The 15,261-nt window shown below is 36.2% G+C and overlaps 1 protein-coding gene and 1 long non-coding RNA gene across 2 annotated transcripts; both read right to left on the reverse strand.

The window, feature by feature from the left end:
- Window positions 1–1,239: 1,239 nt before the first annotated feature.
- LOC128204371 (perlucin-like protein) lies at window positions 1,240–10,197 on the reverse strand. Its single transcript, XM_052905787.1, has 6 exons — window positions 10,167–10,197; window positions 5,702–5,808; window positions 5,294–5,384; window positions 4,164–4,262; window positions 3,811–3,928; window positions 1,240–1,356 (listed from the first exon to the last, which is right to left on the reverse strand). The coding sequence occupies exons 1-6, from the start codon at window positions 10,195–10,197 to the stop codon at window positions 1,326–1,328; spliced, it is 477 nt and encodes a 158-aa protein (XP_052761747.1). The 3' UTR covers window positions 1,240–1,325.
- A 2,823-nt stretch (window positions 10,198–13,020) lies between these two features.
- Window positions 13,021–15,160, reverse strand: LOC128206284 (uncharacterized). The gene is made up of 2 exons (XR_008256434.1): window positions 15,044–15,160; window positions 13,021–13,157 (listed from the first exon to the last, which is right to left on the reverse strand). It is a non-coding gene; the product is annotated as an uncharacterized LOC128206284 (long non-coding RNA).
- Window positions 15,161–15,261: the final 101 nt, after the last annotated feature.

Below are 15,261 nucleotides of genomic sequence, written 5' to 3' on the forward strand. Positions count from 1 at the left end.
TGGCCTGCTGTGATTTTTCACGTGTTTTTCCTCGACAGAGCTCAGCTGATTTGGTCACCGTTCGAGGTATATCGGTAGTGTGTTACAGGCCCTTAACGAAACAACTTTTTTGGCAAACGAATAATCCTTTTGTTTTCCTACAGTTTCTAGTTATATGGTTTTATTTATTAATATTTTAATAAAGTCTCTAGCACTAAACTGATAAATAATCAATAAATAAACCAAAGTAACCAATGTACTTGAAAATGGAACCAAATGTTAAACAATACTAAGCCACTTTTGACCTGACTGACACGCACCTATTATTTCAAGTAACTTTAAATCATGAAGTATGTTTTTGGTTGTTGCTATGGATTCTGTTCGTTATCGTATTCAACAATAAACACGTAAATCCACGTAAAGAATATCGGCAATATATATTTTATACATAAGAGTTTTTCCCCAAATCACCTTTTTGGAAGTTTACATTATGATATGTGTGTATTTTAAAATTATCACGGTAAAACGGAGCTGCTTAACTATTCCCGGTAGTTTTTAGGGGCGGCAAATGGATTACGTATTACTAAGTGTAAGCTAATGCGCTACTTCGAATATGCGCCTTTTCCACTGAAACCAAAACATATAGGCTCTGGGTTAAGAAGAAACGTCTTTTTGTCTAACGGAATATAATCACCTTCGATCTTGTTTTAGAGGATTAATGCAAATTGTAACTATACAGCCAATATAGTTCTAAAACATTTCTTTTAATGTGAATCATATTACGTTAAAGAGCAGTTTTAGACAGAATGTTTGACAGAAGAGATTTGCCGTCAAGGCAATCTGCCACCAAAATAACTTGACGGGAAGCATATTAAAGGATTTTTTCGAATAAAACGACGCCAAAACAAGAGGATATATTACCTGTCAAACAAGAAGTACTTCAGGTCCAGTTTTATGACAAGTGCAGAATAGAACCATAATATTTAGACTGACATTCGTGTACGTTGATTTGCACTTTCGTATAAATTTTGTAGTATACTTAGTCTTCATCCACTTCAAACCCAATTTGAATGGAATAAGGTGATTTTTCCAACACGGAACCAAACACAACATATAAGGGGAAGATACAAACTTCTCTTGTATATGTTACAATTTAGAATATTATTAATTTCTCACTGTGTCACATCTTTTCAGCGTGAAAATAATTATGTACAATTTGAAACTATCAGCTTGAAAATGATGATGTACAATCATTTATTCTTTTCAATAGCAAACATTAAGTGGTTCGTTTAATTCTTGGTATTTGCTATGTCATCTTTACTGTACATGAACAAGGAAACTATTTCCTATCCGACTAGAATCGTCTCCGATCCGGTTCTGAAAGAAAAATATTAAGCAATATCAAGGTATCAGCGAGTACAGGCAATACCAACCTCGCAATCAACTGATCTGATAACAACACTATCAAGAGCACCTGTCATCAATATATACTTTGCTTTACGTGTAACATCTACAAGGTAAAACTGATAGTTCGTGTAGAACGAAACCTAGCAAAAGCAACGTCAACGTCATGATACCGTAAGTGGTCACAACATCTTGACGACAACTGGATAGGTGATACCACCCTCGCAACAAACAGTACATGCGATTACAACACTACCAAGTGCACATTTCATCCGAACAGTTAGTACTTTGATTTACTTTTTTCTTGCATATACGTATGCGTGTGTGTTTTACTTGAAAGATCAAAGATTGAAAGAATCAGCCATAATCAAAACATAAAACAATTGCGTCTTGCTCAGTAACAGGGATATAATTCTTATAACTTCAATGATCTGCATTGTACTGATAAATTTATGGCTGAATACAATTTGTTGATCGTGCGTTTATCCCGCCGTGTGGTCTTAAACGGACTTTTGTCAGATATCGAAACAAATGTGAATATAATTATTGTTACGATGATAAAACATAATCACACGTTCAAATTCTCTATTTTGCCGAAATACATATTACGTAAGATAAAGGATATGGGATGATTTTAGGCTTTACATTACAAAACGAATTAGTTTACGCCAGTGGCTGATTAGTGTTATTGAATGAAAGATGTAAAATACATCACGATTTTAACAAGGGTAGGCAAAAGAAAATCTTTGAACAAGTATCTTTAACACCATTGACATTTGACCGTACATTATTATAGTTAAATCTGAAATAATCTATAATTTCTGAATATTAGACAACATATCACTTCTTAAAGCGATATATCATTAAATGACTACATTTATATTTAAGCATTTCAGAGGAGCAAACTAGTATTCCGAAAGGGCAGGTTTCAGATTAATCTTATATCATATGCCCCCTAATATTGTAGGGGGCTCACCCTAGTTACACGCTATAGAATGTACTTGACACAAATGTAGGTAAATGTATAACACAACTCCGTTTTAACTTCGTATGGGCACTTTCCGTAAATTTCGTATTATATTATATATAATTTATTTGTTATATCAACCATGAACCTAGCGGTGTTATTTCTGTAGTACAACGCGATTTTAATATTGTTCTGGTAATGTCAGTTTAAGCGAGATAACACACAAAATCACCCTACTTGTATCTGCTTTATAACTTCAATACGTATGTATGTTCTGTTAATACTGTAGGCCTTTATATATTTTATCAAAATTGAACGTTAGTAAAAATACTTATAAATGTTTAATTAAACAAGGCCACATAAGATATATGCTTGCTGGATAATTGTAATATCAAGCAGTTCTTAATGTTACTATCGTTATTATTTCAGTTTCAGCTTTATTATTTTATCGAACGTAACGTGGTTCTGCTCTGAACAAAGGCTTGACTGACTGCAGCGAAAATCGTGGCGCTTTTATACTCGCACAGTAACTGTAGGTTGGCGGACCGCTACTGCCATGAAAAATGATGGCCACCCAAAACGTTGGCAGTGCCAACCAAAATGATGACAGTGAAAACAAATTAAATGGCAGTCATGTGACCGCCACAGAAAGAACGTTTTAAGAAATTAATTGCAGCCATCTTAAAAATATATGCAGCTGGTACAAAGAAAGACTCTGAACATAGCCCTAAGTGTAATGTAAACATAAACAAATCAAACTGATGAGTCACCTTATATATGACTGCTCTTGACCGTAAAACAGCGGAAGTTGCTTATAGTTACACAATGGCTGACATTGTGCATTTTTAGGTATGTATTAATGTTAATAACAATAACTTTTTTAGCTTTAAATTAATGTCTCTTGTATCCAAGGATCTGGGCACAACAGTATTATACGTCGAAGACATGAGTTAGTTTTCCCCTAGGGTACGTCACCGCTTCAAATTACTTACGGGTTTTCAAATATGAGAGTGTGTTTCCTCTTAAACCTAGGTGAATAATATAACAGTCTAGGTCATGCCACACCGCCTTGAAGGACTAACTGTTTCTTACATATCGAAACATTAGTCACCATGCCATGAGAAATTATCGAACGCATTGAGATGGTCATTTGACACCGCCCTCAAGAGTAACGGACCGCACAGTCCTGTTCAATTGACACCGGGTTCATATGCCTACGGTTTCAAACAAATAGGAGTAGGTTTCATGGTACATAAGTCAACATACTTCTTCTGGCGGTAGGATTTATGGACCGCTAAACCCAGTTCATGTCATATCGGAGTGAAATGCCTAAGGTTTCAAAAAGACAGGCGTAGGTTTAATGGTCCATTAATGGTTTACGTCATCATACTACTTCTAGTGGTACCATGAATGATAGACCGCACTTTACTAGTCATGTGACACTGTCCTATAATACTTACGGTTTCTCACAGATAGGATGGTTTATCGCGGTACAACTGTCATCATGCCACGTGTAGTGATACGATGAATGAACAACTGCACAGTCCTGATCACGTGAACTGTGATTTTCTGGTTGTCCTGCAAGACGTTTATGACATTTGTTCACAATATGTTAATTTTATTATAATTATTTTATAAACTAATTGCCTAATATCAACAATGGTATACTACATAATATTTTTATTACACTCTGTGACATGCCTCGCAAGGCTTTTGTCGAGTTCTCGTTCAACCTCATCACACCCGGCCTCTTCCTAAGGAGTCAAAAGTGACAGAACATATGTTGGTGGCTTTGATCGACGTTCTTGCTTACCTCCAGCCCAGTTTGTAAACGATGGCGAGTTGTCACGCGGTATCCATTTCCACTCGCCCTCGATGATGCTGTCTGTTAGTCCAATCCACCAAAGTACTACTGGAAGAGTAAAAACAATACCCACAGTTTGGATTTCGAAGAGTACAGAACACTCTCTGCGATACGCTATTCTATTAAATAATAAACCAAATTTACGGTTTGATATAACGATAACGTTTTTTTCTGTATTGAAGCATGTGTTATTTAACAATAACGCTTCGCATGTTTGTAAATAATTAAATCGGAAACAAGAATTGCTCAATTGGTAATATTTCAGCAATATATACGTTTAATCTAATTAAAGATACTTCCTCTTGATTTAAAAAAAAACAACAATCTATTATATTTCGTCACTTTCTGTATTTAAACAGGAAATGACATCATGAGCATATTATAAAATTGTGACGTCATTATACCGGTAATAACGTCACCATTTATACGAACGCAAATTTTGTTAATAGTTAAGCGTTTATGTTGTGATATTTACTGGATATCATCTCAGTATTTTATTTATGTAACTTAAAAAATGGAATTAAAGTATTTATTTTGTTTTGTATGATTCCGGGTACTACTTTTTTGTACTCCATGTAGAGCGGGAAATGGCCTGGCTTTGTGGCCTTCGGCTCAACATCAGCGCAGGTGAAACAGATAAATATTTTTTTCTTTTCTTTCTTTTTACCGGAAAAAGAATCTGACACTCGCCATTATACATAGCATAGGATTACTTTATAACACATTTTCAGAATGTATATAAATGAATTGCGTATAACATTGGCGCGTTATATAGCGATGATTCATGTATTTAGTGCTGAATATCATCTAAATAGCATACACTTGAACATAACATACGTGGTCATTAAACACGAAATTTATTTAAGACGTTTTTTGTTTGTTTGTTTATTAAAAACTCGTAAAAACTTGTTTTAGTCAATTTTTAGGGAAACTCGTTTAAAAATTTCGTATTGAATCACCACTGATTGTAAATCCACTATATATACACATATAATATTAGAATATATTTTCCGAACATATACACATTTTACTGCAATAACAATAGATGAATTTTAACATTGAAAATTATAATATTTTACCTAGTTGGTCCTGCACAACACTGAACACAAAGTTGTTTTCATGAACATCATCGATGTTAACTAGGTTTGCACCATGGGCCGCACAAAATTGCTGTAATAATGTGGTGTTCCGTTAGGTGTACATAGTGTTTTATAATACAAATAAAAGTAGTCATTACTTAGACATCACTTGAAGATGTTTCCCTTAAGATATATTCTGAGGGCGCCAATAATTTGACGGCAAAGTGGTGGCAAACTTCGTATATCACCTTGCAATAGACAATCATTTTACCTTATTTCAGTAGAAGTTTTTTACATTTTGATATTCGATAAATGGGTAGCAAGATCTTAATAAGTGTAGAACATTGCAAATGATGTACACAGTAAAAACAGGTCATATAGAGTATTTGAGTTATTTGCCTGTCCTACCTCTGCCTCAGTGAAGTTCGTATTTTCATGTTGAGCAAACAGGTAGCAGGACTGGTGGAAAGCTATCCAGGTGTCCGGACAAAGTGCCTGGCTCACTACTGACCGCACTGTGTGTATGGATAGAAATTATGTTTATAAACTGGTTAATGGCGACGTGCTACGTGTCAATTTTACCATTTATCATCTACCAAATCTATCTTGGATACCTACCTACAAAAGCAAACCTCAATGTTCCATAAAATATCCAAGGAATCTTCATTATTAAACTTTGTTTCAGTAAACCGTGCAAAACTCGTTTAATGTAAATGATTTGTGTCAATTGTTCTTATCGTGCATCTACATGTGCTGATATCAGCATTTTCAACAGTGCATGGGGTTATCATTCACTCTCATTTACGTTGAAGAAAGTTTTAATAGACTTAATCATTGTCAGTAATATTTTATTCGTTATAATTATATGGAACCATATTAGATGAAACAACATTGGAAGTGGTCTTATTTTTGCTTGGCTGCTTCTCTCCCATGTTAAAAGGTTGAGTCCCACTAATGACACGTTATGCCTTGGCCTTTCTTAGTAGACACCTGTGCGCTGTTCTCCAGAGTGTTAATAACAGCCTATAGGTGTATTTGATACTTGCAACCCAAACATTGACAAATGAGATGTTGATAGTAGATGTGTATTATTTGCTTGGTGCTTGGTAGGCCCTTATCATTGTACCTTACAAAAGGATATTGATGAAATAAAACGATACTGGGCTTGTTCCTGTAGTTTGTAGTCCATTATGTTCTAAATTAGTACAAATCAATCCTGTACGTTAGTTACATGTTGACCCATCTTCAATTCTCCTCGACAATATGCCCAAAAAAGAGATAACACGGTCTATTGCAGTATCATCAATAAGCCAATTTATTATATTTTTGGTTGTTACATTGTGACGTTCTGTGACTTTTGTTAAGCGCATTTTAGGCCTCTAACAAAGGGCGATCGTCAACAACTTTTTTTAAGTTAATAACGCTGTTAACTTTATAGTTTTTAACCTTTAATTCTTAACTGCTCGTAAAGTATCATAAATACACTTGTGATCTTCAATAGTTTTTGCACAATTTTAAACAACTTGTTCAGTTGTTTTTAATTAAACAATTTTCCTTTTAAAGCGTAACACAAAGAAAACAATAATCACGTTGTAAATTTTAATAGGTCAGGATAATCTAATAAATACATTAATGAATTGCGCTCTTGTGAATTTTATGCATATTTTCTTTAACATTCTGACATTAAATTAAAACAATGTTTGTATGTTGGATTTTTTCTCTTTAAGTTGCGCCGAATTTCTGTATTCGCTAACTGTGTTCATTGCAATAATGGAAATTGAGCAGCAGTCCAAGAAAAAAGAATGCAGACTTTCGGGACCAGCTTTACGACACTGAGTGGATGGACTAAGTGTACACGTATTAGAGGTAGTAAGGTAGTTTTTACCATTGTACCAGCTTTACGACACTGAGTGGATGGATTAAGTGTACACGTATCAGAGGTAGCAAGGAAGTTTTTACCATTGTACCAGCTTTACGACACTGAGTGGATGGATTAAGTGTACACGTATCAGAGGTAGCAAGGTAGTTATTACCATTGTACCAGCTTTACGACACTGAGTGGATGGACTAAGTGTACACGTATCAGAGGTAGAAAGGTAGTTGTTACCATAGTACCAGCTTTACGACACTGAGTGGATGGATTAAGTGTACACGTATCAGAGGTAGCAAGGTAGTTGTTACCATTGTACCAGCTTTACGACACTGAGTGGATGGATTAAGTGTACACGTATCAGAGGTAGTAAGGTAGTTGTTACCATTGTACCAGCTTTACGACACTGAGTGGATGGATTAAGTGTACACGTATCAGAGGCAGCAAGGTAGTTGTTACCATTGTACCAGCTTTACGACACTGAGTGGATGGACTAAGTGTACACGTATCAGAGGTAGCAAGGTAGTTGTTACCATTGTACCAGCTTTACGACACTGCGTGGATGGATTAAGTGTACACGTATCAGAGGTAGCAAGGTAGTTGTTACCATTGTACCAGCTTTACGACATTGAGTGGATGGATTAAGTGTACACGTATCAGAGGTAGCAAGGTAGTTGTTACCATTGTACCAGCTTTACGACACTGAGTGGATGGATTAAGTGTACACGTATCAGAGGTAGCAAGGTAGTTGTTACCATTGTACCAGCTTTACGACATTGAGTGGATGGATTAAGTGTACACGTATCAGAGGTTGCAAAGTAGTTGTTACCATTGTACCAGCTTTACGACACTGAGTGGATGGATTAAGTGTACACGTATCAGAGGTAGCAAGGTAGTTGTTACCATTGTACTAGCTTTACGACACTGAGTGGATGGATTAAGTGTACACGTATCAGAGGTAGCAAGGTAGTTGTTACCATTGTACCAGCTTTACGACACTGCGTGGATGGATTAAGTGTACACGTATCAGAGGTGGCAAAGTAGTTTTTACCATTGTACCAGCTTTACGACATTGAGTGGGTGGATTAAGTGTACACGTATCAGAGGTAGTAAGGCAGTTGTTACCATTGTACCAGCTTTACGACACTGAGTGGATGGATTAAGTGTACACGTATCAGAGGTAGCAAGGTAGTTGTTACCATTGTACCAGCTTTACGACACTGAGTGGATGGATTAAGTGTACACGTATCAGAGGTAGCAAGGTAGTTTTTACCATTGTACCAGCTTTACGACATTGAGTGGATGGATTAAGTGTACACGTATCAGAGGTAGCAGGTAGTTGTTACCATTGTACCAGCTTTACGACACTGAGTGGATGGATTAAGTGTACACGTATCAGAGGTAGCAAGGTAGTTGTTACCATTGTACCAGCTTTACGACACTGAGTGAATGGATTAAGTGTACACGTATCAGAGGTAGCAAGGTAGTTGTTACCATTGTACCAGCTTTACGACACTGAGTGGATGGGTTAAGTGTACACGTATCAGAGGTAGCAAGGTAGTTGTTACCATTGTACCAGCTTTACGACATTGAGTGGATGGATTAAGTGTACACGTATCAGAGGTAGTAAGGTAGTTGTTACCATTGTACCAGCTTTACGACACTGAGTGGATGGATTAAGTGTACACGTATCAGAGGTAGCAAGGTAGTTGTTACCATTGTACCAGCTTTACGACACTGAGTGGATGGATTAAGTGTACACGTATCAGAGGTAGCAAAGTAGTTGTTACCATTGTACCAGCTTTACGACACTGAGTGGATGGATTAAGCACATTTGTTTCAGTGTTTTCCATGATAAGATCGAATCGACACCAGGGACATGTATTTATTTATTGTGTATATATGTATATTTTTTTAATTTCGATTTATAAAAATGTATAAATCTTGTTATTATGTTTTGCACAAAATGGGCTTTGACCTTCTGTTTAATAAATGTTACGTTTTGTTCTGTTCATGCAGAAGAAGAAAACACATAAAATAAATAAACTCACTTTGTTTTATTCTTTTTGTATCACCGATATATGGAATCATTATAATTGAAATGAAATAATTCCGATCCTAGTGCACGAATAATACCGGGCCGAAATGACTCAGGTTCTCGACAGAATATTAACCCTAACCTATTTATTATAATATTATTGTACAGACAAAATGTTAGCTCTTAAGGCGAAAAAACGCAGTTTTAATCAGCTTTAATCTGATTGATATGAGCAGCAGCCATTTGTATTAGACTGGCTTTAGTCTTTGTTTGGTTCAAGTTGGCCAAAATATGTATTAATTGGTCAATGTTTATAAAAAATAACATTAACAAATCAAATTATTTAAATGTATAAACTAGCCTTAAGTTATGCTGGGATTTACGACTTATCCAAGTTTTATACAGATGTATATTATTATATTAATATTTAATTCTTACGAAAGGTCAGAAGCAACAGTATCATTCGTGTGACCCAATTATGTCTTAAAACAAGTAGAAGAGATCACTTCCATATCCAACTAATCAGCTGAGTAAAGATCATAATGGTAAGATTTGGCAGTACAAACATCAGCGCGCACAATAATCATTTTGCTGTTAGTAAACAAATACATGATTCATATGCATCCTGTCACAGATACACTCTTTCACTTTCGGCATGCTGTTTGCTTTATTTTTCATCGTGCCACCTGTAGTCTCTTGGTAAGGGCACATTCCTGGTCTCCGCTGTTGTTATCGTCCGGTTGGCGGTGATGGTCAAGATAGTTCAGATGCTACATAAGAAGATTGTTGTATTGTGCCGTTAAACATGACATTGTTTAGCCTACTATCTTACTGGACTTATCCGTGTTTTATCAGCAGCCAACGTATGTTGGACAAGGGGTCTGCATGAATTTTTAAAGCTATATCCGGACATTTAAAAATGCGGATTCTGTGGAGGGGGATGTACTAAATATTTTTATACCCACATTGGGACCAGTGAATGTAGTCATACCACATTGCGCCATGAGAAAATCATTAAGGCTATTCTGGACAGAAGATGTTTATAACCTTAAGAGGTAACACCAACAATCGCCAACAATGTGCTTGCCTTTGCAGACAATATAGTTGGATACACAGACAACATTTCCCTTCCAAATATGATTTAGGATGTCTTCTATGCAGTAATTGTTTCAGTAATTATTTTGTTGACAACGGCAGTACTAGTGACCTAGTTATTGACCGCAAATGACACAATATCGAACTTGACCTATATTTTTCTAGAGATGATCATTCTGACCAAGTTGAATTGAGTTAAGCCTAAAATTGTGACCTCTATTGTGTTCACAAGGTTTTTCTACTAATTGACCTAGTGACCTAGTTTTTGACCTGGGTTGACCCAATATGGAACTTGACCTAGCTTATGTTAAGATGATCATTCTGACCAAGTTGCATTAAGATTAGCCTAAAATGTGACCTCTATTGTGTTCACAAGGTTTTTGTACTAATTGACCTAGTGACCTAGTTATTGACCGCGGATGACCCAATATCGAACTTGACCTACATTTTATAGAGATGATCATTCTGACCAAGTTGCATTGAGATTAGGCTAAAATTGTGACCTCTAATGTGTTCACAAGGTATTTCTACTAATTGACCTACTGACCTAGTTTTTGACCCCAGATGACCCAATATCAAACTTGACCTACATTTTACAGCGATGATCAGTCTGACCAAGTTTCATAAAGATTAGGTCAAAATTGTGACCTCTGTTGTGTTCACAAGGTTTTTCTAATAATTGACCTAGTGACCTAGTTATTGACCGCGGATGACCCAATATCGAACTTGACCTAGATTTTATAGAATGATTATTCTGACCAACTTGCATTGAGATTAGCCTAAAATTGTGACCTCTATTGTGTTCACAAGGTTTTTGTACTAATTGACCTAGTGACCTAGTTGTTGACCGCGGATGACCCAATATCGAACTTGACCTACATTTTATAGAGATGATCATTCTGACCAAGTTGCATTGAGATTAGGCTAAAATTGTGACCTCTATTGTGTTCACAAGGTTTTTCTACTAATGGACCTAGTGACCTAATTATTGACCGCGGATGACCCAATATCGAACTTGACCTAGATTTTATAGAGATGACCATTCTGACCAAGTTGCATTGAGATTAGGCTAAAATTGTGACCTATATTGTGTTCACAAGGTTTTTCTACTAATTGACCTAGTGACCTAGTTTTTGACCCCAGATGACCCAATATCGAACTTGACCTAGATTTTATGGAGATGATCAGTCTGACCAAGTTTCATAAAGATTAGGTCAAAATTGTGACCTCTATTGTGTTCACAAGCAATTGTGAACGGACGGACGGACGGACGGACGGACGGACGGACGACGGACGAAGAGTGATCACAAAAGCTCACCTTGTCACTACGTGACAGGTGAGCTAATAACAGCAGTACTCCGTAAACGGCAAAACTCCACTATAGCTCCCGTCAGCCTTAGCACATTGGTAGAACAACGGCGACACCTCGGTATAACATCGGTGACAGAAAAGTGGAATGCGGTAGCACATCGACTCTTACGCCATTACTACATCCGTATCGGCCTGCTGTGATTTTTCACGTGGTTTTTCTCGACAGAGCTCAGCTGATTTGCTCACCGTCACTTGTGTGCTCCGGTTTAGTCCCGGTGAGGTACATCGGTAGTGTGTTACAGGCCCTTAACGAAACAACTTTTTTGGCAAACGAATAGTCCTTTTGTTTTCCTACAGTTTCTAGTTATATGGTTTTATTCTTTAATATTTTAATAAAGTCTCTAGCACTAAACTGATAAATAATCAAGAAATAAACCAAAGTAACCAATGTACTTGAAAATGGAACCAAAACAATACTAAGCCACTTTTGAGCTGACTGCCACACAACTATTATTTCGAGTAATTTCAAATCATGAAGTATGAAATGGAGGAAGCTTTTCGCTTGTTGCTATGGATTTTGTATCTAACAACAAACACGTAAATCCACGTAAAGAATATCGGCAATATATATAGTATACATACGAGTTTTTCCCCAAATCCCCTTTTTGGAAGTTAACTTTATGATATGTGTGTATTTTAACATGATCACGATAAACGGAGCTGCTTAACTATTCCCGGTAGTTTTTAGGGGCGGCAAATGGATTACGTATTACTAAGTGTAAGCTAATGCGCTACTTCGAATATGCGCCTTTTCCACTGAAACCAAAACATATAGGCTCTGGGTTAAGAAGAAACGACTTTTTGTCTAACGGAATATAATCACCTTCGATCTTGTTTTAGAGGATTAGTACAAATTGTAACTATACAACCATTATAGTTCTAAAGACATTTCCTTTAATGTGAATCATATTACGTTAAAGGGCAGTTTTGGACAGAATGTTTGACAGAAAAGATTTGCCGTCAAGGCAATCTGCCACCAAAATAACTTGACGGGAAGCATATCAAAGGATTTTTTCGAACAAAACGACGACAACACAAAAGAAATATATTACCTGTCAAACAAGAAGTACTACAGGTCCAGTTTTATGACAAGTGCAGAATAGGACCACAATAATTAGACGGACATTCCTGTAAGTTGATTTGCACTTTCGTATAAATTTCGTATACTTCAAACCCAATTTGAATGGAATAAGGTGATTTTTCCAACCCGGAACCAAACACAACATATAAGGCAATGATACAAACTTCTCTTGTATATGCTACACTTTAGAATATTATTAATTTCTCACTGTGTCACATCTTTTCAGCATAAAAATAATTATGTACAATTTGAAACTTTCAGCTTGAAAATGATAATGTACAATCATTTATTCTTTTCAATAGCAAAAATTAAGTGGTTCGTTTAATTATTGGTATTTGCTATGTCATCTTTACTGTACATGAACAAGGAAACTATTTCCTATCCGACTAGAATCGTCTCCGATCCGGTTCTGAAAGAAAAATATGAGGAAATATCAAGGTATGAGCTAGTACAGGCAATACCAACCTCGCAATCAACTGTACATCTGATAACAACACTATCAAGAGCACCTTTCATCAATATATACAATGCTTTACGTGTAACATCTACAAGGTATTACTGATAGTTCGTGTAGAACCAAAACTGGCAAAAGCAACGTCAACGTTATGATACCGTAAGTGGTCACAACATCTTGACGACAACTGGATAGGTGATACCACCCTCGTAACAAACAGTACATGCGATTACAACACTACCAAGTGCACATTTCATCCGAACAGTTAGTACTTTGATTTACTTTTTTCTTGCATATACGTATGCGTGTGTGTTTTACTTGAAAGTTTATCAGCCATAATCAAAATATGAAACAATTGCGTCTTGCTCGGTAACAGGGATATGATTATTATTAAAACTTCAATGATCTGCATTGTACTGATAATTTTACGGCTTAATGCACTTCATTGATCCCGCCATGTGGTCTTAATAGGACTAATGATAAACTCTTTTTTTAAATAAACACAATTCTTGTAACAATGATAAAACGTCATCACAATTTCAAATAAGAGTTGCACTATACAATTTTTAAAATGCTTTTTTGCCGAAATGCATTAGTAACATATAGGAAATGGAATAATTTAGGCTTTACATTACAAAGCAATGTTTAAATGAATTTATGCCAGATGATGATTGGTGTTATTAAATAAAACATGTAAAACATGAAATAATGGGACTTTAATATGTGTAGGCAATTAAAAATCTGTAAAAGAGTACCTTTTACACCAGTGACATTTGATCTTATATTATAGTTAAATCAGCATTTTTCTGAATATTAGACAACATATTAACTTCTGAAAGCGATTTATCATTAAATGAATACAATAATATTAAAGCATTTCAGCAGAGGAAACTAGTATCCGGAAAGGGCAAGTTTCAGGTTAACCTTATGTCATATTCCTTCTTAATTTATATGTCGAAAACACGAGTTAGTTTTCCCCTAGGGTACTGACCACTCCAAATCTTTAACGGGTTTTCAAAGATAAAAGTGTGTTTCGTCTTAAACTTACAAGTGGTGAATAAAATGTGAATGCTATAACAGTCAATGTCATGTCACACGGCCTTGAAGGACATAATGTTTCTTAGATCTCGATACATGAGTCATCGTTAGGAGGTTGTTTCTTGGTACAGTGGACATCATGATATATGTAGTGGAGCAAGTGATGAAGGACCACACAGTCCACAATTGACACCGGGTGCAAATGCTTACGGTTTCAAACATATAGGAGTATGTTTCATGGTACATAAGTCATCATATTACTTGAAGTGGTACGATTTATCAAGGTTCGCTTAGTCTTGTTCATGTGACACCGGTTAACATGATTGCGGATTCAAACAAAAAGGAGGAGGTTTTATGGTCCATAGGTCATTAAACTACATCTAGTGGAACAATGTATGACGGCCCGCACAGCCCTGAATATATCAAATCGGGTTAAAGTACCTACGGATTCAAAAGGACAGGAGTAGGTTTAAAGTTACAAAAGTCATCACACTACTTTAATGGTACGATTGATGAAGATCCGCTCAGTCCTGTTCATGTGAAACCGGTTCAAATGCGTGCGGTTTCAAACAAAAACGAGTAGATATCATGGTACATGATTCAACATACTACTTCTAGCGGTAGGATTTATTGACCGCTAAACCCTGTTCATGTCATATCGGAGTGAAATGCCTAAGGTTTCAAAAAGACAGGCGTAGGTTTAATGGTCCATTAATGGTTTACGTCATCATACTACTTCTAGTGGTACCATGAATGATAGACCGCACTTTACTAGTCATGTGACACTGTCCTATAATACTTACGGTTTCTCACAGATAGGATAGTTTATCGCGGTACAACTGTCATCATGCCACGTGTAGTGATACGATGAATGAACAACTGCACAGTCCTGATCACGTGCACTGTAATTTTCTGGTTGACCTGCAAGACGTTCGTGACACTTTAAACATTTGTTCACTATATGGTTATCTGATTCAGTAGTATTTTTGTTATGAATTAATTCCTTAATACCAACAAGGGT

This window comes from Mya arenaria, chromosome 10 (genome assembly GCF_026914265.1).
Source record: "Mya arenaria isolate MELC-2E11 chromosome 10, ASM2691426v1".
Taxonomy (NCBI): Eukaryota; Metazoa; Mollusca; class Bivalvia; order Myida; family Myidae; genus Mya; species Mya arenaria.